General features: G+C 40.4%; 1 protein-coding gene across 5 annotated transcripts in view; it reads right to left on the reverse strand.

Moving 5' to 3' along the window:
- Nucleotides 1-12,961: 12,961 nt before the first annotated feature.
- The window catches only part of NTM (neurotrimin), a 940,166-nt gene continuing 930,536 nt past the window's right edge, over nucleotides 12,962-22,591 (reverse strand). For 3 of the 5 annotated variants that reach the window (XM_060605255.3, XM_060605261.3, XM_060605259.3), the window contains 2 exons: nucleotides 19,802-19,834; nucleotides 12,962-14,789 (listed from right to left, as the gene is read on the reverse strand). In XM_060605255.3, the coding sequence (XP_060461238.1) occupies nucleotides 14,689-14,789; nucleotides 19,802-19,834 (134 nt within the window). In that variant the 3' untranslated portion in view covers nucleotides 12,962-14,688. The remainder of the gene's footprint in view (nucleotides 14,790-19,801; nucleotides 19,835-22,591) is intronic. The other 2 variants (XM_060605258.3, XM_060605260.3) reach the window with 1 other exon arrangement.

Here is a 22,591-nt window from a genome sequence, read left to right on the forward strand (position 1 = left end):
TTCTATGGTCTATGTATTTATTTTTCTTCCAGTACCATATTATTTTGATTGCTACAACTTTGTAATACAGTTTGAAATCAGGAAGTGTGATACTTCCAGCTTTGTTCTTTCTCCCCATTGCTTTGGCTATTTGGGGGTCTTTGTGACTATGTATGAATTTTAGGATTTCTTTTTGTATTTTTGTGAAAAATGCCTTTGGGATTTTGAATTTCATTTCATTGAATCTATAGATGGCTTTGGGTCATACAGACATTATAACGATATTAATTCTTCCAGTCCATGAACACAAGATATCTTCCCATTTACTTCAGTCTTCTTTAAATTTTTCATCAAAGTCTTGTGTGTATAGAAAAGTCTATATTGTGTATAGAATTTTCACCTCCCTTATTAAATTTACTCCTAAGTATTTTATGATTTTTATGCTATTGTGAATAGTGTTGTTTTCTTTATTTCTTTTTCAGATATTTTCTTATTAGTGTACAGAAACACAACTAATTTTTTATGTTGATTTCTTATCCTGCAATTTTAATGAATTTGTGGATTTTTCTGGTAGATTCTATACGATTTTCTCTATATAATATCATATCATCTGCAAACAAAGACAATTTAACTCTTCCTTTCAGATTTGAATATATTTTATTTAATTTCCTTGCCTAATTCCTCTGGCTAGGACTTCCAATACTATATTGAATAGGAGTGGGCACCCTCGTCTTGCTCCTGAGCTTAGAGAAAAAGCTTTTGACCTTTGACCGTATATGAGGTTATGACCAATATAACCTCATATGACCAATATGAGGTTAGCTGTGGGTTTTTCATATATGGTTTTTATTATGTTGAAGAGCATTCCTTTATACCCAATTGTTGAGATTTTTTTTTTCTCATAAAATGGTGTTGTACTTTGTCAAAATTTTTTTCATCTATTGAGATGATCATAAGATTTTCACCTTTCATTTTCCTATGTGGCATATTGATTTGCGTATGTTTAAACATCCTTGCATCCTTGCATCCCAAGAGTAAATCCCACTAAATCATGGTATATGGTCCTTTTAATGTGCTATTGAATTTGGTTTGCTAGTACTGTTGAGGATACTTGCATTTATATTCATCAAGAATATTTTTTCTATAGTGTTTTTTTTTTCTTGTGTCCTTATATGACTTTGGTACCAGGGTAATATTCACCTCATGATTCTTCCTCTTTAATTTTTTAAAAGAGTTTGAGAATTATGGCATTAATTATTCCTTAAATGTTTGGCAAAATTCACCAAGGAAACCATCAGGTCCTGGGTTTTCATTGTTGAAAGGCTTTTGTTCACTGATTCAATCTCCATAGTTATTTCTCTGTTCAGATATTATATTTCTTGGTGACTCAGTTTTGGTAGGATGTAAGTTTCTAGAAATTTATCAGTTTTTTAATTGTCCAATCTATTTGTGTGTAATTGCTCATGGTAATCTTTTATGAACTTTATATTTCTGTAGCATCAGTTGTAATGTCCTATTTTTTATTTCTGCTTTGAGGTTTTTGGTCTTCTTTTTTTCCCCCTTAATTTGGTTAAAGGTTTGTCAGTTTTGTTTATCTTTTCAAAAAAACTCCAGCTCTTAGTTTCATTGATCTTTTTTATTGTTTTTCTGTCCTATATATCTTTATTTCCACTCTCATCTTTATTATTTCCTTCCTTATGATAACACTGGGCTTAGTTTGTTCTTTTTCTAGTTTCTAATGGTGTGAAGTTAGGTTAGTTTTTTTTTTTTTTGAGATCTATTTTTCTTAATATAGGCATTTATCACTATGAATTTCCTTTTTAGAACTGCTTGTGCCGCATCTCATAAGTTTTGGCATGTTGTGTTTTCATTTTCATTTGTTTCAAGATAGTTTTGATTTCATATTTCACTCATTGGTTGTTCAGAGTGTGTTGTTTACTTTCTACTATTTGTGGATTTTCCAGCTTTCCTCCTGTAATTGATTTTCAGTTTCATACCATTGTGGTCAGAAAAGTTACTTGGTGTGTTTTCAGTCTTCCTAAATTTGATAAGACTTATCTTGTGACCTATAGTATGATCTATCCTAGAGAATTCCATGTGCACTTCAGGGGAATGTGTTTTCTGATATTGATGGATTGAATGTTTTGTCTACATGTTTTAGGTCCATTTGGTCTAAACTGTAGTTCAAGTCCAACATTTCCTTATTGATTTTCTGTCTGGATGATCTATCCATTGTTGCAAGTGGGGTATTGGAGTCCTCTGCTATTGTCTATCTCTCCCTTCAGATCTCTTAGTATTTGCTTAATATATTTTAGGTGTTTTGATGTTGGATGTATATGATTGTTATATCTTCTTGATAAATTGATCACTTTATCATTATATAATAATGGTCTTTTTCTCTTATTACAGTTTTTGGCTTAAGTCAATTTGGCTTATATATGATATATATTTGTAAAAACCCCTGCTCTCTTTTGATTTTTGATTTTCACTGGCATGGGATATCTTTTTCTATCCCTTCACTTTGAGCCCCTGTGTGTCATTAAAGCTGAAGTGAGTCACATGTAGGCAGCATATATTTGGGTCTTTTTATTTTTTTTAATCCATCTAGCCAAGCTATGCTTTTTGATTTCAAGAATTTACGCTAAAATTACTTATCAATAGGTAAGTACTTAGTAATGCCATCTTATTAGTTACTTTCTGGCTGTTTTGCAGTTCCCTTATTCTTTATCCCTATCTTTCTGCCTTCCTTTATAAATTTATGATTTTCTATAGCAGCATGATTTTTTTTTACTTTCCCTATAGCTTATGTATATCTACTGTAGGTGTTTGCTTTGTGGTTGCCATAGGCTTACAAACAATATTTTATAGGTATAAGTCTATTTTATCCTAACAGCTTAACTTTGATTACATACAAAAACTATATTCTTTTACTCCCCAGTTATACTTTTGATGTCACAATTTACCTCATTTTATATTGTATATTCATGAACATATTTACTGAAGTCATTTTTACTATTTTGTCCTTTAACTTTATACTACAATTAAGTGGTTAACACATCACCATATTATAGTATTGGTACAATATGAAATTGATTATAAACTTAACTTTGCCAGTGTTTTGTATATTTTTATATGTTTTCATATATTGAGTGTTTTTTTTTTATTTTAGCTTGATGAACTCCTTTAAGCATTTCTAATAAGATAAGTCTTGTGGTGATTAACTCCCTCAGCTTTTGTTTATATTGGAAAGTTTATCTATCCTTCAATTCTAAAGAACAACTTTACCAAATAGAGTATTATTAGCTGGCAGGTTTTTTGTTTTTTGTTTTTTGTTTTCATTTTTGTTTTTGTTTTTCCCTTTTCACACTTTAAATATATCATCACTCTCAGGAATCCTGGGTGGCTCAGTCGTTTAAACATCCAACTCTTGATTTTGGCTCAGATTATGATCTCACAGTTGTGAGATTGAGCCCTGTGTTGGGCTCTGTGCTGGACATGGAGCCTATGTATGATTCTTTCCCCTTATTTCCCCTCTCTTGCTGTCGTGCTCTCTCTCTCTAGCTCAAAAATAAATAAATAAATAAATAAATAAATAAATAAATAAATAAATAAAAATATACCATACTCTTGCTCCTAGCCTGTAAAGTTTCTGCTGAGAAATTTGTCTAGAGCCTTGAGAGGACTCCTTTCTAAGTTACAACTTATTTTTTCTTGTTGCTTTTAAGATTCTCTCTTTATCTTGATTTTTGGCATTTTCATTTTAATGTGTCTTGGAGACTGTATATCTTTTTTTTTAAATTTTTTTTAATGTTTTTATTTATTTTTGAGACAGAGAGAGACAGAGCATGAATGGGGGAAGGGCAGAGAGAGAGGGAGACACAGAATCGGAAGCAGGCTCCTGGCTCTGAGCCATCAGCCCAGAGCCTGACGTGGGGCTCGAACTCACAAACCGTGAGATCGTGACCTGAGCTGAAGTTGGAGGCTCAACCGACTGAGCCACCCAGGCGCCCCGAGACTGTTTATCTTTGAGTTTATTTGGTGACCTATAAGATTCATTAACTTGGATATCTAAATCTCTCCCCAGATTTGGGAAGTCGTCCATCATTATTTCTTTAAATAAGCCTTCTGCTACCTTCTCCATCTCTTTTCCTTCTGGGACTCCAATAATTTGAACTTATTCTTTTAATGGTATTGTGTAGATCGCATAGGTTTTCTTCATTCTTTTTCATTCTTCTTCCTTTCCTTTGTTCCCTCTGACTGAATAATTGCAAAGATCCTGTTTTGTAATTCACAGATTCTTCCTTCTGCTTAATTCATTTTGATGTTGATGGCCTCTATTGCATTTTTTATTTTATTCATTATACTTTTCAGCTCGAGTTTTTCTCTCTCCCTTTTTAAACAATTTCTTGCTCTTTGTTAAATTTCTCATTTGTTTGTGCATTGTTTTCCTGATTTTGTTGACCTGTGTTTCTGTGTTTTCAGGTAGCTCATTGAACTTCCTTAAAATAGCTGTTTTGAATTCTTTATTGGGTAAATTGCCAGTCTTTGTGTCTTTGGGTTATGTTCCTCAAACATTACTGTGATATTTTGGTGGTATCAAGTCCCCTTGATTTTTCATGTTTCTTAAAGTTTTGCTGTCTTCACATTATCAGTAGCAATCACCTCCTCCAGTCTTTACTACCTGACTTTGGGAGAGAAATACCCTCTCTGCTCTTCTAGGGATTCTGAGGCTTTGTCAGATTTTCTATGGTTATGCCTTTTCCACACTTTTTGATCTCTCTTATGGCAGAATTCTTAAGCTTGTGTGCTTTTTCTCTGTTCTGCAATGCACTAGACCAAGTGCTGACACCTCCCTTATGCTTTCTCAAAGGAAGCACTAAAACTTAAATTTGTTGTTTCTCCTTAGCCTATAGATTTGGTCTGTTTTTATGTACATGCTCACTAGTCATCTACCAAAGCCTACACTTTCCAATGTTAAGGGCATGCACAGAGAACTGGTTACAGGATATGGGAGTGTATGGGTGAGGCATGTGGAATTCTGAGGGTGGGCCAACTGAGGGAATCCATGGATGAGGTATCACAAGCAAGCAGCTCATGGGAAGGCTTCCTGATGGAGGCTGTGATCAGTCAGTAGGATCTTCATTCTTTTTTATGTCTTCCTAGAGTCCTATCTGCCACTCTTACAGCCTTTTTCAGCCGCCCAGTCGTCCAGCTCATGACAATACTCAGGATGGAGTGAGAGGGAAAATGGGCCCCATCTGGAGAAGATGAATGCTTACTCACACACTTTTACTTTTCCTTGTGGGAGAAATCATGGATTGAGAAGGTATCACTTGGTACTGAGCTGTGCTGAATTGGAGAAAGCATTATGCCAATAAAGTCAGACTGTCCTCTTACCCTCTCCAAGGTAAAACTTGAATTTTTAGCTCTAATGCTAAAATAGAACTTCTCTGCTGGAAACCCGGGCTTCCATAAAGGCTCTCAAGTTCATGCTTGATCTAAGATCGTGTTCTCCAGGGGCTCCATGACTGACTGAGAGAGGTTGGAGCCAGTTCATGGTCACTGCAGGGTCCAAAGCCAGACCAAGGTCTATATGTTTGTTACTTGATGCACAGGAAAGCAAGGCTCCTCTGGTCCCTAGGAACACGGTGCTGAATCCCACAGTTCCCACAAAGACCCTTCTGCTTGTGGGTGTGTGCCAAATTGTTGTTGAAAACAGGGATTTGACAAGAATGTCTTATCAGCCATGTTGTTGATGTCACTCCTCAAGGACCTTTTGGACTAATGGAACATGGGAGTTCTTTGGTAATTGTTCTTTTCATGTGCCTAATCTGGATTAGTCACCAGATGACTAAAGCTGGATAAATGTGTCTGAGTCAAAACAGCTTTTCTCCCTCAAATTAACCAAGTGGCTAGGATGTATTTATGCTATGTATGGAGTAGAACTGCCTCAGAGGTCTACCAAGCCCCTGACAATGACCTCGGCTAATGTGTAGCTCCGGGTACTATATATCTAACTCAAAGTATTAGGAATATATATTTCTAGGTATGGCCCAACTAGACCACATTTCTTTCCTCAATGTCATAATTACTCCCAGAATGCCTAGTGTAAACAAAGCAGTACTGGAACAACTCTATGGAAGTGATTTTTTTCCCCACAAAATTCTTAAATCTCTAGTTTCTTAATAAAAGGTAGGCTGTACTGGAGGAAGGGAATAGGGAAGAGAAAAGATAAGGGGAAATGTGTAAAAAAATGCTACTAAAGAAGACATGGGTGAGCTAGCTAGCAGGTTATTTAATCGGAGAGGCTCTCTCATTGATAATTCAAGGATATGTCTTAACACGCTATGTTTGTTAATGAAAATAGTCTATGCCTCTACTCATAAATTCCAGTTTGATGCCTAGTGTTCTGGAGCTCAGATAATCCTATGCCATGGACTCTACCTGACTGATTATTCTTTTATAGTTTTGAAGACAAGGAATGATGAGACATTAATATAGAAGCTCCTAGTATGCCAATGTTTAGAAGAATGACTCTACATGTGGCTTGGAAAAAAAGACAGGTATTAATGCAAAAATGATCAGGAGGCCAAGGTGTCTGACGTATTTGTAAAGCACCAGTGTTGAGGTACGTGCAAGAATGGCAACAAACACCTTGTAATGAATTTGCTGCCCTTGGGCTGCTGTGATAGAGGGCGATTACTTCTGACTGGTGAATTACACCGTGGAATATTGATTTCTTTGTTCAGAACTAGGCCTGGGCAAATGGTTTGCCTGACCCTTTTACACACGTGCTGTGCTAGTGTTGGCTCAATCAAATGCTTAGTAGATGAAGAAAGCCTTTCATTCTTGGAGGGAGGCATCCTGTACCCAGAACATGAGGAAGAAAATGCTAGTGAGTGGGATGAATTATCCATTATTCTGGATCATGGAGGGTCTGGTGAATTAGTTTTTGTTAAGTAGAATGTCCCAATGACTTTAAGCCTAACAAACATGGGGGAAAACAGTGCTGATTTAATTTCCTTGGCTTTCTGTGTGCTATGAGCTGTTTTGCTGACAAGAAGAGTCAGAATTACTAGCTATTACAAATAAAAGCACCAAGAAGTTTGTTGCTACCTAAACTGGTATCATTGTCCAAATAAGGAACATTCTCTCAGTCGGTCAGGAGAAAGAGTTTGTAGGCAAAGAGCTTGTGCAGCTACATCATTACTAATGATTAGCTCTAATCCATAGGGGCTCCCTGGGTGATTCCAAAAGTTGCTGTTTTTTGTTTATTTGGTTAAAAATCAATGCATGTAGGACACAATTCTTATCAAATATATTTGAGAAATGTAGGCAACCTATAAGAAAAATCCAGAGTGAAATTTCACAGTAGTGTTCTTTAACATGGATTTGGAATAGTCCACAAACCATCCATAACCATCTAGAGCATTTTGTAAGCATTTTTCAAGCATGTGGACTTGTTTGGTTTTCTTGTATTGAGAATGTGATTGTATTTCTTCAGACTCTCAAAGAGTAGCCTGACATCCAGAGCTTTCAGAATGGTAACCTTTTAAATCCTTATTTCCATGCCAGAAAAAGAGGCCCTTCCTAGTCGAGTGTGAATAGTGATACTTCTTACATACCTCCACAAGACCAATTCAAATGTGGACTTCTCTTGTTTTGGGAAATAGATATGAACAATGAGAGAATGGAGAAGGAAGGTCCAGAGGATTTCAGAGCTTGGGAGGCCTTTTGTGACCAGCTTGTCCAATATTCATTTTAGCAATTAGGAAAACAAGGCCCCAGAAGATGTAGTGGTGACCTACTGCAGATCTCACTGCAAACCCTAATGCAGCCTTCGGCTGCTTGTTTCATATTCTCTCTATTCTACCCATACTCATTCCTCAAAAATGAGGGTAAGTTGGCATGTAATAGCATATACTACCTTTACTATGCAAAATGAAATCTGATTGTATTTTGCCAAGAGCCATCTAGGAATGGTGCTCCCAGTGGCTGATTAGGAAAGAGGCAGGACTTTGCCTTACCCTCTAAGAACTTACTTTTGGCACTACAGAACACATTTGCATATGCATATTTAGACCCCTGCACATATACAGGCTCAGGAATGAGTTATACCTTTTGAATTTCTTCTCTATCATTTTATTTTCATTTTCCTTGTTCATTAAACTCTAAGATGGACACTTAGAGAAAATAATGTTGTATTTAATAGACAGCATCTATTACAGTACATCTTATTTCTTTGCTGTTTTCCTTTCCAACTGGTCAAGTACAAATGGGAATTGTGGGCAGGAGTGAAAAGAATGACAGGGCATTGGCTCAAACTGGTGACATGGTATTTATTTTCATTTCCCTTCTTTTTCTATCTCCTCCTTCCAAAAGAAGACAAGGAGTCCTCACTCATGTGTGTCCTCTATGCTTTGGGATCTTTTCCCCTTTGCAGTTAATAGATACAGGAGATATGGCTTGATGGCTCCACCTAAACCTTTCATCAACTTTGCAAATGAACCTTCAGAAGAAACTAAAGCTTAAGACAGTAGTAGCCAGGGACAAACATTTGGAAAAAGGGATCAGGGACCATGAAGATTCGAGCACCAAGCTCAGTCAAGTCTTTGCCCACCTCCTCTTACAGCCTCATGCTCTTCCCAGAGGAGGTAAAAATGAAGCATAGAGTCTAGGAACATCATGAAAAGTGAGAGGCATTAAGTGAACTTAGAATTGGACCAACAATGCACATATGTCATATGAGACCCGCACAAATACTTCTGGACCCTTGAGCAGAGCACTTACCAGAATGATGTGATATAATTATTAAAAATCTTATCTGGAGACCTCTCTTTTCATTACTCTCTCTTATTATTTTAAAGATGAATTTGGGAATAACAGGTGCCATCTATTTTGAAGGATTAAGTAATTTAATAATTACAGTAAATACTTCCCCACACAGATGTGCACGTGCATACACATACAAGCATGCACACACACATTCCTAGAGAGAACTCTGAGTAGTTTGCGTATCTCCAATATCTTTGACTTCCCTAGACTTTTAGTTGTATGGCAACTTATTCTCTTGTTTTATTTGTGTCCTATAGAGAGCAAAATTGAACAGCAGCTTGGGGATTACATCATTTTCTGTTCTAGAAAAAGCCATTGTCTTTCAGTAGATAACACTCCTTTCCAGGTGCTGCAGTGGTCATCCCTAAAATTCTCCTTAAGGAGTCATTCCAAAAATCTGCAGAAATGGCAGCTTTGATCATGCATGTCCCCTTCTTAGAAGCTATTCTGGAGCAAAGACAATGCATCAGCTCTGGAACTCACCCTGATCCACACCTTCCATTGCCATTTATCAAAAACACAGCTTTCCCAAGTTTTTCTTGTAGAAATCTTATAGAATCTGAAATTACAAGATTGAATTTTAAAGATAGAAAATGATTATTAATCGTCCATCAATAACATCTTATGTAAAACATAAGGAGAACCCAACTTGCTAGTAATAGAATCTGGACTATTTCTTAATTCTACTGGTCAACAGTTTGGTTCTGTATCCAAAGTACTGTACTGATATTTAGAACTTCTAAAATCAGAGTCACCGGAAACCAGGTAAATGCTATGGCCATTGCCAACATATGTTTCTAGGAAGTTTTAATCACACATATGTATTCTGCCAGAGGTATAATTCATTTTCAAATAAGGCTAATAATGAACCCTGAAGTATAGAAATAAATTCATGTACTTTAATATGCCAGAAGCAATGTTTAAGTTATATGTAAGTTTGCATGGGGGTGAGATCACTATTAAGAAAATGAAAGCCAAACTAAACCCCCTTCATAAAAAAATAATACACCAACATGCATTAGACATAAATTATAAGAAGTGATTATGTCTTGAGCTCAGGAATTGGAAAGTCTTTTCTACAGAAAGCCATGTTGTTCGAGTCACATAATGTGGAGAGAGATCCCATCTAGTCACAAGATGGGAGAGAGATATGAAGTTATAAGGGACAGTTAGAAGGAAGATGCAAAGACTCAGAGAGATCTCAGTTACTCACAAATCATGGGGATATTAATTTGCATTTATTGCCTGGGAGAAAGATAGAGTTGGACACTCATGGAGATAGTGTCTGAATTAAAAACAGAGAGAGGTAAGAGCTGATGCTTTAGAGTTACCTGACTGAGCAGTTTGTAGTGACAAAGGAGACGCTAACCATACAATCAAATCCCAGTGAGCAGGTTGTGAACCAAATTAGTTTTGGGATTCGGTTTAAATTAAAAAAAAATACTGGAAAGAGGTATTATTTAGTGCTTCTCTCAGATACCACTACTCACAGTTCTTTTAAGTTGCTTATCTGATGAAGAATAAATGACTGGCATGTGCATATACATTTGGCCATAGAAGCACCAGGGTGTGTAGGCTCATCATTAGCAGGGACCATCTACTCTGTCACATATCTCTTTTGGATAGATTTTTCTCCTCTCATGAGAAGTACCTCAAAATTTTACCATTGGAAATATAAAAAAAAATTGTAGATGTTTTACTGATCCCAGATTTTACATGTTTTATATCAAGTGCACACATTAAAGGGATATTTCTGTGATTGATTGGTGTGACTGTCCTCCGTTCTAAACAGAAATATACAATAAAGATAGGTTGGGCTAGTGAACTGTGTTAAATTTCAATCATATTTTAATATTAATTCATTTGCTAACTTATCTGCAGCTTAAAGAACAATACCTATCATTCATCATCACCATCATTATCACCATCCACAGCAACAAAAGCAAACATTTGAGAATCATCTACTGTAATTATATCTCCAGATCTGCAAGTTCCAGTAATCACAAGGCAGTCCTTGGACAAGTATTGAATGCTTCAGGTTAGACATCTGATCCTACTGTGTAGAAACATTTTGTACCTAAGTATAATTCGTGAGCCATTGAACATCTGTGTGGATAGAAACGTACAGATATTCTGTTGAAAGAAGATGAATGGAGTTCTTCAAGAGTTTGCTCGGAGTGGGTAGGGCTAGAATATTATCCACCACCATGTCCCCTAAACACATGAGAGATTGTTATGGGATAAAACCTGCCAGACTTAAAGCATGGTTCTCCCAAAAGACATCCCAAAGTTAGGGTGGTGGGTGAATCCTAAAGTGTGACATTGACTTTAGTCCCAAGGATTCTGGTACACTTGAAATCTAGGCCAGCCTGTAGTAATGGTCTTCCATCAGTACCTGTACCAAGAAAGCTAACTTCAGACACTCGTCAGGATGCTTTTCTTCATTCTAATGAATAAGAACTCTCTAGCCAAGCTCTTTTTCCTGAGAAGAGATAGGCCTGAGATTGCCCCTATAAGGTCCTAATCAAAGTCATGTCCTCCTGGATTGGAACTCTAAATCTGGTTAAAGGCCCTTTCTTGTGAGCAAATAGATGCTCTTATTAAAGACTGAAATTTAGCAGATCAGGGAAGATGAGAGAAACTTCCCCTTGCAGCAGAATGGGGGGGGGGGGTAGTTCTCCTATCTGCTGAACCTATCAGTCATGCCAAAGCAGCTTCTACAAGGCACGTGCTCTTTAATAATCAGAGCTCTAATGAACCACAAGATGAGGAGGGCTACAAGTTCACAAATAGGTAAATTTAAGTCTTCCTCATCAATATTACTTTATAGTGTTGGTCGTGACTGAGCAGTCCTCATGGGAGGGTGGCAAAGCAGTGATCTGAAGTATGCTTGGTAAGTATGAAAGAGAAAGATCTGATTCAAATGGAGATCATGTGTCACAGTACTCTCACATCCAAGCAAATTCTGGGAAGTGTTTACTTGCAGATGCCTTGGTACATTTTATTCAGATGTGTTCTGGGCTCAAGTTTAGCAATATGGGAATTACCAGTGTTCACTTTAATCCTGTGAACCATGATCTGCATGCAAATTCTCTCACCAGTGTCTATAGTAGTGTCAGGCAAGGGAGAGCTGAAAAAATCTCACCCATCCACTTTCAGTCTAAGGAGACCCAAATCCCATGCCTTTAGTAGTTCTGGGACATATGGAAGGGGATGGCTGCAATGCAGCCAACATCTGTGAGGTTTGGCCAGACTGCTCCAGATCATGCTGCTGGGAAGAAAGTGGGTATACCTGGCACGTGGTGATGAGGGTGGAAGGTCAGAAGGACACACAGACAGACCTGAAGTCAACAGTATTTTCTCAATTGTGCTAGTAACAGCCAGAAATGAAACTATTCCTTTCTAAACATTGCCTATTCCTCTCAGGTAGAATTGACACCCGAGGACCCAAGTACAGTAATTCCTGAATGTTTTGGCTCTGACCTTATTTCTGCCTCTCAGTGAATCTTCAGCTGCTTACTTAATTCCCAGAATCAATCCGAACAGATTAGAATTATGTGACTACTATTTTGGATTAAAATCTACCTTTTCTCTTAATTTGTGACCAGAGGCAAGGTTTGTGAAGGGAAGAGACTCCCCCAAACACTGGTTGGTAGAATTTGGAAATATATATTACTAACCCACAATGTTTTAAGCTTTCTGTTTTTTTTTTTTGTTTTGTTTTGTTTTGTTTTTGTTTTTTCTTTCTTCTTTTTGTGATAGCTGTGCTACGCTGTCTTACAGAAACAATCACACATAATACCCTTCCCTGAACTGGGCTTGACATTTTGCCCAGCTTATGAGGTGAGGTGTTTGGACATGAGCAGGATGCCACAAACCCCGGCCAGAACCTTCTTGAAGGCATTGGAGGTCATGAGACCCAGCCCTCCTTCACTTCTGTTAGGAGGATGAAGGTGGTTTCCAGAACCCGTCTGTCATCAGAGCACTTCTACAGAAAGAACCCATTCCACCCAAGGAGGGAGCTAAAGACCATTAGTCTGATTCAGATGTCCATTTCCCTCCATCTTCTTCACTCCCGAGCCAGGTGGGCTCTCTGGCCCCTCACCCCCACCCTACCCCGCTTGAGAATGAGTTACCACACCAGGTGAAGAGGGACATGGAACACTTTTTAATGTCAAGTCAGAGACAACCCCCCCTCCCCTAGTCCCCAATCCCACTTTCCCTCATCACATCCAGGACCCCTCCCCGAGGCCTCTCTGGTTCTCAGACTTCAGGGGAGGAAAAAAAGTTATCTAAAAACTGCATTTTCTTCTCTTTCATACACACGCACACAAAGGTGGGAAATTAAATAAAATGAACCAAGAAGATTCAATTCTCCAGTAGTAACAAAGGCATCAGAGATTTCCCACAATGGGCCAAAGCAAGTGGTTACTGACTGTGTGGTTGGTTCAGTTGTTTGCTGTTTACGCCCTAAGACAGGACAGAGAAGCCAGGCCTCCCATCAAGGCCCGGGCCTCCAAGAGCCACACCTGGAAAAGATGCTGCGCCTAGTATTAGTGTTTTGTTTTGTTTTTGTTTTCATTTTCTCTTTTCACTTTTTATAAATGTCTCTGACGTGTAAATAACCAAGGAAATAAAAAGGCAGGAGCTGATTACACAATTACCAGTAAACTCTATCATCTTTTAGAAGATCAACACACAGCTAACGCCATATACAGCATGCAGTAATGTCTGAGAAAGGACCCTGCTGAGAAATAAAATGGCTAGAACTCTAACAAAAAAAATATATGTATATATATACTGTATAATATATGTCATCAAAAGAAGCATAGCCAACAAACTCAAGATACAGTGTGGATCATCCTTCCATTTCTAAACAGCATGTAGAAGCATAGTATTTTCTGCATTAAATGCCAGAATAAGGAGAAATCTGTAGCGCTGGTGGAGATGTTGGTTAAATCGTATGTGGGTTTTTTGTTTTTTGTTTTTTGTTTTTTTTTTTGGTGGATTTGACATATCCTCACCAGGTGGTTAATGCCTGGTGGTCCACCAGTTGTAAACCTAGTTTAGAAGTACACTATTTTTAATGTTTAACAAACATACTTCTCTTCACCTTTCATATGTGTATGTTTTTAGTCTTGTCTTGTTTTTGCACTAAATTCTAGACTCATATCAGAAAATATAATTAATAAAATTAATAATGAACCAGAATCCCTTATTATCCATGATGTCCATGTAGCAAAATGAAAACAAACAAACAAAAAAAGTGTAACAATTTTTTTTTTTTTGTGACTGTTGATTGTGGGATTGTTGTAGCTGTCAGGCTGTCTTGTTTAGTCTCCTTTTTATTTTTTTTTTTCTTTAATTTTGCATTTTGTAACACACACAACAGTGGCACAGTCTATGAACGGGGCCACAGGGGCACATCTGGGTCCGCACGACTCCTTCTGCGTTCGTCTCTATGGAATTGGGAATAGCCGACTCCAGAATTTTCCTTGCTTGGGGTGCGTCAGTGGGCGGAGTGGCTGAGCCCTGCCCACCCTGGTAACAAACAGGTCATGATGCAGCTGCGGTTGGGTCCAGAGCAGGGTGCGCATTCTTTCCCTTTGGGCAAAGGAAGAAAACTCAGCTGTGCGTACTGATCTGCAAGACCTACAAGGCGATTTTCAATTTCCCTTTGAAATGTGTTTTTCCAAAAGTATTCTTTGTTCCCCTCCCTCGAATTTGTGTCCCATTAGGCTCTGTTTCTCTGAATTTTGTTGGATTAGATCTCATAAGAAACGGGGATGCTCTTGCTGCTGTCGGAGTTGCCGTTGCTGTTGGGTTGGTGGTGGCGGCGGCAGCTTCTCCCCAGCGGGGGAAGTGGCATTCACATCAAAACTTGAGGAGTAGGTGCAAGACCAGAAGAGGTAGCAGCCAGATGCAGCCTGCCCTCCTCGATGTCCCGTTGTTCACTTCACTGACTGCGCCTGGGCCTGTGGAGAGAACAGACTCGTCATGGTCTGCCTGGTCTAAGATGGAACATCTGTCACCCTATGTGCTGTCATTAGGCCTTGCCTCTGATGAGGCATCCCTGTAACTGGGACAGTTGATGTTCCAGTGCCATATGTGTGTGTAGGGGTGGGAGAGTGGCTGCATTAGAAATAACCATTTACAGCTTGGATCCCATGGATGCACGCTGTGTAAGAGGGAGCCTTCATTTGCAAAGAGAGAACATGAGGATCAGGTTAAAGTGTGCTGGTGGCCACTAATCCTCTCTCGTGTTGTAATATGCTAAGGACAAGGCTCAGGGTCAAGTTCAAGAAGGTGGCAGATTATTTAATATTCTACATGGAGTCAAGGAAGTGAAACCTTTGTATCATCTGCATCATCAACTGACCAATCAGCGTGTGCCTTAACCATTTACATAGCTCTCCAGCTGTTCAACCTGTTGTGCTAGGAAGGACCTGTTGGACACAGCAATCTGTCTCCCTGCTGCTGCCACATTGGGTTTGGTGCCTGTTCTGTCAATCACTCTATCGCAGGGCTGGGTACTGGGCTTCTGCCTGGAACACTTGGCCTCTTCCCTATCTGGACAAGGTAATAGCAGACCTAACTCAAGTATCATGTGCCTGAAAGGCCAAAATCAGCCCGCTGCACGTCGAAGTGGGATCAAGTAAAAAAACAGGTGGCCTTCTGCTGTGAACATGGAAGTGAGAGAAGGCTTATGTGGAAATTGGGATGCAGAGCTTGCCACTGTGCATGTTTGTGGGTTGGAAATGGATGGCATACTTCCCTGAGAGACACAGCTCCACCTGGCCTGCATGCAGATACTCTGGGAGATGGGGACAAATGTTGGAGGCAAGAAAACTATGAGGTGTATGAAATTTCCCAGCAGTTTGCCTGTCATTTGAAACATCAGCTTTCTGGCCAAGAATGCCCATAAAAAATGGGGCCATGATTCATGAACAGTACACACAAGGGTGGAGGCCCAGATGAGTTAGGTACCTACTGCAGCAGAGAACCTTCTCAGGCTACACCTGCTCTGGCATGCTTTGTTGCATTGAATTTAATGGAAGTATTTAAAGCCGGTATCCCCCCTAAGGCCACCTCCCCATTGTGGTCAAGAAACAAAGCCAGAACCTGCCTGCCTGACTTGGGTGCTAAGCATCAGAGATACTTTTGGCTAATGCAGTTCAGCATCAAATCAAGCTTTCTTGATTTCATATGGGATGATTCCATCACATCCTTGAAGCCCTGGCCTGGGACCACTGCCCATACAATTTTATGTTTTAGACCTTTGGGACAAAACTCTGATTCTGGGGCAGTGGTTAAATAGATGGTCATGAATTTGAATGTATCAGGTCTTCCAATCTCATGTATTTGTGATGTCTGGCCCCCAATATTCCCAAGTACAGGCAGTGCAAGTTCTCATGATAAGAAGCACAAAACACAGGTATTCTGTTCTCCACTGGCTGGGAAGTGAACTTCTGGGCAACACAAAACTAAAGGCATCTGCCATGGAATGCCTTCCTTCTTGCAGCCCATGGTGGATACAGATGACAAAGGAGCATTCCTATTACACTATCACTTACACTTCAATTTCAAAAATGCTTATCATTTACCAATGATCACTAATTGGCTCTGTCTCATAAAATGTAACTATTGTGTTTCTGTGTAAACCACCACCAGGACTCATTTCTTCATATTCAATCATTGTGTTATTTATACAGCATTCTTTGGAACCCCAGGAGAGAAGCCACTCCCCCTGCCTTCTAGGATGAGGTTGCCTCTCTCTCCAGTGAAGAAACCCTGCTGCTGTGGGCCACTCCAAGATTCTTCACATTAAGACCCTTGCCTGTTACTGAAGCTGACTCCAAGCCACAAAGGTTGTTTCTGAAGCCAGCAGGCCAGTAGGTCTTTGTGTAGCTGGGTTCTGAGTTTAAGCTGGGAAGTCCTCTTGGCTGCATTCCATCTTCCCCCTGTGCAATGCATGGTGATTCTAAGTGTGTTCTATGTGCCTGGCACACCACACTCCTGGCCAGGCACACATCTGTTGGTGCATGACTCTCTTTCTCTTGCACGTCTTTTGTTCTCCTCAACACTTACACACACAGCTTTGCAGCCCACTCCCCCATTCACCCCAGCACATTCCCACCATACTCCCAGCCCTGGCCATGGCTCAGAAGATGCCCTGTGGTAAAGGAAAAGGGAATAAATGCCAGGTATCTGAATTTAGTGTCTCTGGGATTCTCACCTGCATTCTCTTCTTTTGGGGCCACACAGCTAGTGGGAGTCTCCAGGGAGGAAAGTGAAGAATTAATGCCACAAGCCAGGCAGAGAGCCCAGCAGGAGCCTGCTTCCTTACCATGTAAGAAAAGTCAGAAAACCGTGTTTGCAGCCAGGGCCTCTGCAGCGCTGCAGGGAGGGGCTGTGAGCCGGCAAACCATCCCCAAGACACCTCACAATGGCTGATGCCTCTGCAGGTGTGCTCTCTGGGCACCATGTGCTCTGCTTCATTGCTAAACCCCTCAGAGTTCCTTTGTGGCTCTGCTGTCTGCTGGGAAGCACCACAGAGAGCCAGCAGAGAGAGGTCCTGACCTGTTGTGTCAAAAAACTCTTACCATAGAAGAAAGGAAAAGGCCACCAAATGTGCCAGATCCTCCTCCTCTTGCCTGCATTTGTTTCCCTGCCCAACACACAGGGTCTCTCTGCTTCTCTCCTGTCCCAGGCCCACAGGGGACTGTCACTCACTGTGTGGGGCCATATCCAGCCTGCCTCCTCCTTTTCCACATACTTTCTCCCCTCGCCAGCCACCCCCCCCCCCCATCCTTCTCTTGGGCACATCCAGGAAATCTGACCTGGACAAAACTGGTCATAAGGAGGAAGAAACAGGAGTAGACCCTGGAGAAGCATTGAGACGAGGGTATTCCAGTCATCCTCCCAAAGAGGACAGCTGCAATCCTCCAATCCATAGAAATTCACAGACTGTGCCTTGCCACCTGTGGCCTTGACCCCTTCAGTTTATTCTTTATGCTGATTCCAGAGCAGTGTTTCTATGATTCCACACTCATCATGACACTAATCTATGTGATTCTTACAGCCTTCATGAAACTTCCCAACTGCTTGGTATAACACTCCCTACATTTCAGAGTCTGCTTGCTATCTGCCTCCTCAGCCTCTTTTCCTGACACATGTTCCTTTGTTTCTCTTCACTCCCTGCCACGACTCCCCACTCCATGCAACACAAGCACACAGACACTACACATACTCATGGTCACGTAAGCAAGTGTGTGTGAACCACATTCTCTTTCCTTTCCATCCTCACATACCCTCTGCCTCTATGCCTGATGTGCTCTCCACCCAAATCACTGCCACTCATTGTTCCAGATTCTGTTCTGGTCCCCATTTACCTCCTCCAGGCAGACTTCCTTGACTTGCTCCTGTTTTGCTTCCACAGCACCATATGTATCCCACTATTAAAATACGTACTATCTGTGTTATAATTCTCTTTATTTGCCTAACATGAATTTCCTCTGCTGTGCTATAAAGTTTCTTAAGGAAGGGTAGGGTCTGTGTCTAGCTGGGCCCATGGCAGGTATTTAACAAATGTTTTTTAAAAGAAAGAAGAAACCAGAACATTTTGATGCATACTGATGTGTTCACATTTACTCTGTCTCTGTGTTTTCCTTTCTCTTAAAATTTTACTGAGACAAAAAAACAAAAGACCAACTGAATCAAAACAAAACAAAAAATTCTCTACCTTTTTTTCTATCTCAATTTCTCTCTTCCAAACATCCTTTCCCTCTTTTTCTAACTATTTCCAGTAAAAGTCTCTCAAAGTTCCTATGGTTGAGGGAAAGTATACATAGAAGTAAAACCATATCTATTAGGATTCCAGGAAGAATTCTTACAGTTGGAAAGGTGTCCCAGACCCTTAAAAGCACTCAGGTATGAAATGAGGATTATTCTCTGTGCTTTCATATGTGGACACTTAACCTTAGAGAGCTTAACTCCCTTGACTTCTGTCTCCAAATACAATTTTCTTTCCACCAACTTGGGGCTGTCACTTTGTGTAACTCACACATCTTCCAAGAATGAAGAAAGGAGAGAAAATGAGGCCACAGGGCCTGTCCCACATCGGTACTGGGTAAGGTGGGACCCACACATAATTTCCCACACTTGTCAGCACATGAAAGAATTCCACGAGATGAGAGTGTTTTGTCTAGGCAGGTGTGGATCATGGCATCCTGGAGCATGGCCCTCTCAGAGCCTGTGCCAGAGCAGCAACTCAGTCCATTAGCCTGGTGACATGGGCCACACAGATGAGGCCTCTGTTCATCATCCAGCCACACCTCCATTCTGCCTCAGATGCCTTTATTGCCTTTATTTCACTAGAGAGCTGTGAAAGCCTAAAGAGACTAATCACCAGGACAGTTAGGGTCCCAGAGAACTGTGATGAACATCAATTTAACCATCAAAGACATCTAGTGGGAAGGAAAGCCTCAAATAAGATGTGTTTTATTTGTGGCCAAGTGACTCACCGAAGAACCTCCCCCTTCCTTCCAGTTTCCCCTCCCTCCCCCACTTCCCCTTCCAGCTCCAAGTTAGAAAGAAAGAAAGAGAGAACAGGGTAAGTAAAGGATAGCATGCAAAGCCAAGGTCTAAGAAGGTCATCACATTAGAGCATCTGCTTGTGAGGAGAGGCTGGTCTGGTCTGGAGCAGCCAAGACATGGAGCTATTCTGGGCCCTGGCAGGTGCTCATTAGTGCTGCCAGCAAACAGCCGTTAGAGGTCTGCAAGTGGAAGCTACCCAGGGCGAATGGCATATCCTTGGAGACAGGTTAATCTAGATTGGCACAGACATGGCCCAAGGTCAGGGAAGACTCCCACTGGGCTGCTTGTGGGGTTAGCTCAGAAGAGAAGGCATGTTGGAAGAAAGTGAAGAGTTTTGGATACCCATCCCCACCCAGGCAGCAAGCAGGTGCCTGGAAATAAATATACCAACCTTTCCAAGGGGTCAGAGCTGTAGTTTTCACTTCTAAAAGAAATTAAAAACAAGCCACTGTTAAGGTAGAAAGCAGCCAGAGTCACTTGCTTTGTCCTCTGATGGTTCTGGGAAGGAGCTGGTTCTCCCGGCCCAGGGCCTTCCCCAACCGTTCTGCACTTGCCTCTTGCTGTCTTGACCACAGTCCAACTCTTGTATGTGCACCTCTCTTTTTTGTTGGGAAGTCAGTTGCCATAAGGTTGAGTGGGGGGATGGGGAAGGATATGACTGAGGGTCAGATTGGCTCATTAATCCAAAGAGAACCAACACACCCATCTGATCATAGCAGGAAGCTTGGTACACGCTGGAGCCTGAGGCCCCAGGCCAATAATACTTCTTTGTACAACAATTTTCTTTCTTTGGCCACTGGACTATCCCCTAGTTAGTTAAAGTCTGTAGGCCTCAAGTATAAAATTGGTTGATACAAATGGATTATATTATAAAAATCTGAATGTAGGTGCCCATGCTACATTGAGATGTAAAACTTTGGCACTTATCTGCACATTTTACAAAAACTGTGCCAGAGGAGCTCATACCTGTGATACCTGACTTCCCTTGATGAGTCAGACTGTATAGCAAGCTGGTCCAGAGGGACAATCTCAGGCAATAAGACCCACACCTATGCTGCTACACTTACACTTGCTAAGTAAGACCTGCCTGTGGAAATTTACTGGGATGCCAGCTCTTCTTTGATGATTAGACCACAAAAGACCCACATTTCACCAGCTGCAGGCCTTCAGAACAATCCATAGAGACTTTCCTGCTAATAGCAGATGTCCTGAGTCGTCAGAAAGTGGTCCAATCTCTAACATTTTACTTGCCTCTTTAACTAGGTGTCTGCAATAGTTCAGCCTGGATGCAAAGAGGATGGAAAATCCTTTCACAATGTGTATGTAGATCAGTGATTTACACTTTAAATATTTCATAATTTTATTTGTCAGCTATACATCAATAAATCTGAAAATAAAAAAATGAATTAAATTCTTTGCATCAAGGTGATACCGCTCTCTGTGCAAAGGTCCTTGCATATAGAAGGAAAGGCAACCTGGATATAACTCAACCTAAACTCAACTAAAATATTTAACCAAAATCAGATGAATAGATATGTATGCATTCAAGCTATCTTATTCTTTAGGGTGCCCGAGATATGATATCCCTCTTGAACTAAGTGGACCTTGGCAACCTTGGGAAGGCACTCTAAAAAAAAGTAAGGGATGATCCACGATCAGAGAACAAAGGTATGATTCACAGAAGATCTGATGTCACATCAAGATGGTAAAGAAAAGCCTCATTGTCTGTGCATTTAGCAAGGACAGTCTCTTGGAGTGATTGTTGGGGCCTAGAGACCCACCCCAAAGCCAATGTGGGGTTATTTTCCCAAAATGTCTCACTCAGGTACCACTGACTAGAGTTTCTCTGTACCAAGAAGAAGGGTGACTGGCAGGATGGAGGATGAAGAGAAACTCATGGAGGGAAAAAGTAGTCATAGGCCTTCATCCCCAAACCACAAGCAGTGCAGATGTACGGTACATTTGAGGGAGGGCAGCCACTGACTTATGGGGTGCTGGTTTAAACACTGCTGTAGGAAGGACACAGGGAAGGGTTCTACTTGGTAGTTTGGCTTGCCAGAACATCAAAAGAGAAGTGAACTAAAAGTATAAGTTTCCACAGGGCTCTAGATACCTGTTGTGATTTTATGTAAGTCAAAAACATCTGTAAACAACTTTAGCTTAATTGTTACCATCCAGCTATTCTTTCTCCTGAACTCCAACACACACTATTTGAATGAGAACAATACTCTTCAGTGACCATTTCAAATTGTCTAATTAACTGGAATGTCCTTCTGTCCACCTTACATCTCACCACATTGAGGGGGGTAATGTTGCCATGATATTGTCTGTATTACCCTGATATTACTCTGATGCTATACTTCATCCCACTCCAAGAAGAGATGCAGAAAGGTTAACATGCTTTCTAGATCATGGTCTACATGCTATCACTGTTGTGTCAGTTTGAAGAAGTATGAGCCTTGCTTGAGCCTCCAAGCCACCCATGGAGCACTAGCCACCAATAACCTCATGTTTTTGAGTTCATTGTTGGCTATCAAGAAAACAAACAATCCCTGAAAATCCAAGCATGTATTTCCTTGGCAAGAATTTGACTGAAATTGGTGAATTTTGTTGATATATTAATGAGAAGCCAGGTAGAACTGGATAAAATATTCAAAATAAAGAAAGTATAAGAGAAAGTAAAAAGAAAGAAGAAAGAAAGAAAGAAAGAAAGAAAGAAAGAAAGAAAGAACCACTCCCCTTAAGCCTGCAAGTCAGTATCTGTAGTCAATCCATAATGTGATCTCTTTTGCCACCAGAAACAATGTTAGCTAAATCTAAGTACCTATGTAAACACTGGGCTTCTGATTCTAGTGTGCAGAGAAGAGCTGGTTGCATGCCAGGATGAATATATTCACCTTCTAGAAAGAGGTTGAGAAAATGTTTTTTATACCTTCAGTAGTTAGACATTCTATGTGCCATAGAAATGCTCACTGCTAGATGACTGGGCCTAATTCACTATCTTTAATCCTCTGCAGGGAAGAAGTGGTCATCTTTCCTACTGCACTTTTTTTTTCCTCTTCTGATATACAGAGTTTACTAACTCCCCCATTCTTTAATAAATTGGTTTGATGGTCACTGTGAGGTTCACAGACATTAATCAGCCAACCTTTCCCAGCCCACTGATACCATCAAATCTGAC

This window comes from Panthera onca, chromosome D1 (assembly GCF_046562875.1).
Source record: "Panthera onca isolate mPanOnc1 chromosome D1, mPanOnc1 haplotype 2, whole genome shotgun sequence".
Taxonomy (NCBI): domain Eukaryota; kingdom Metazoa; phylum Chordata; class Mammalia; order Carnivora; family Felidae; genus Panthera; species Panthera onca.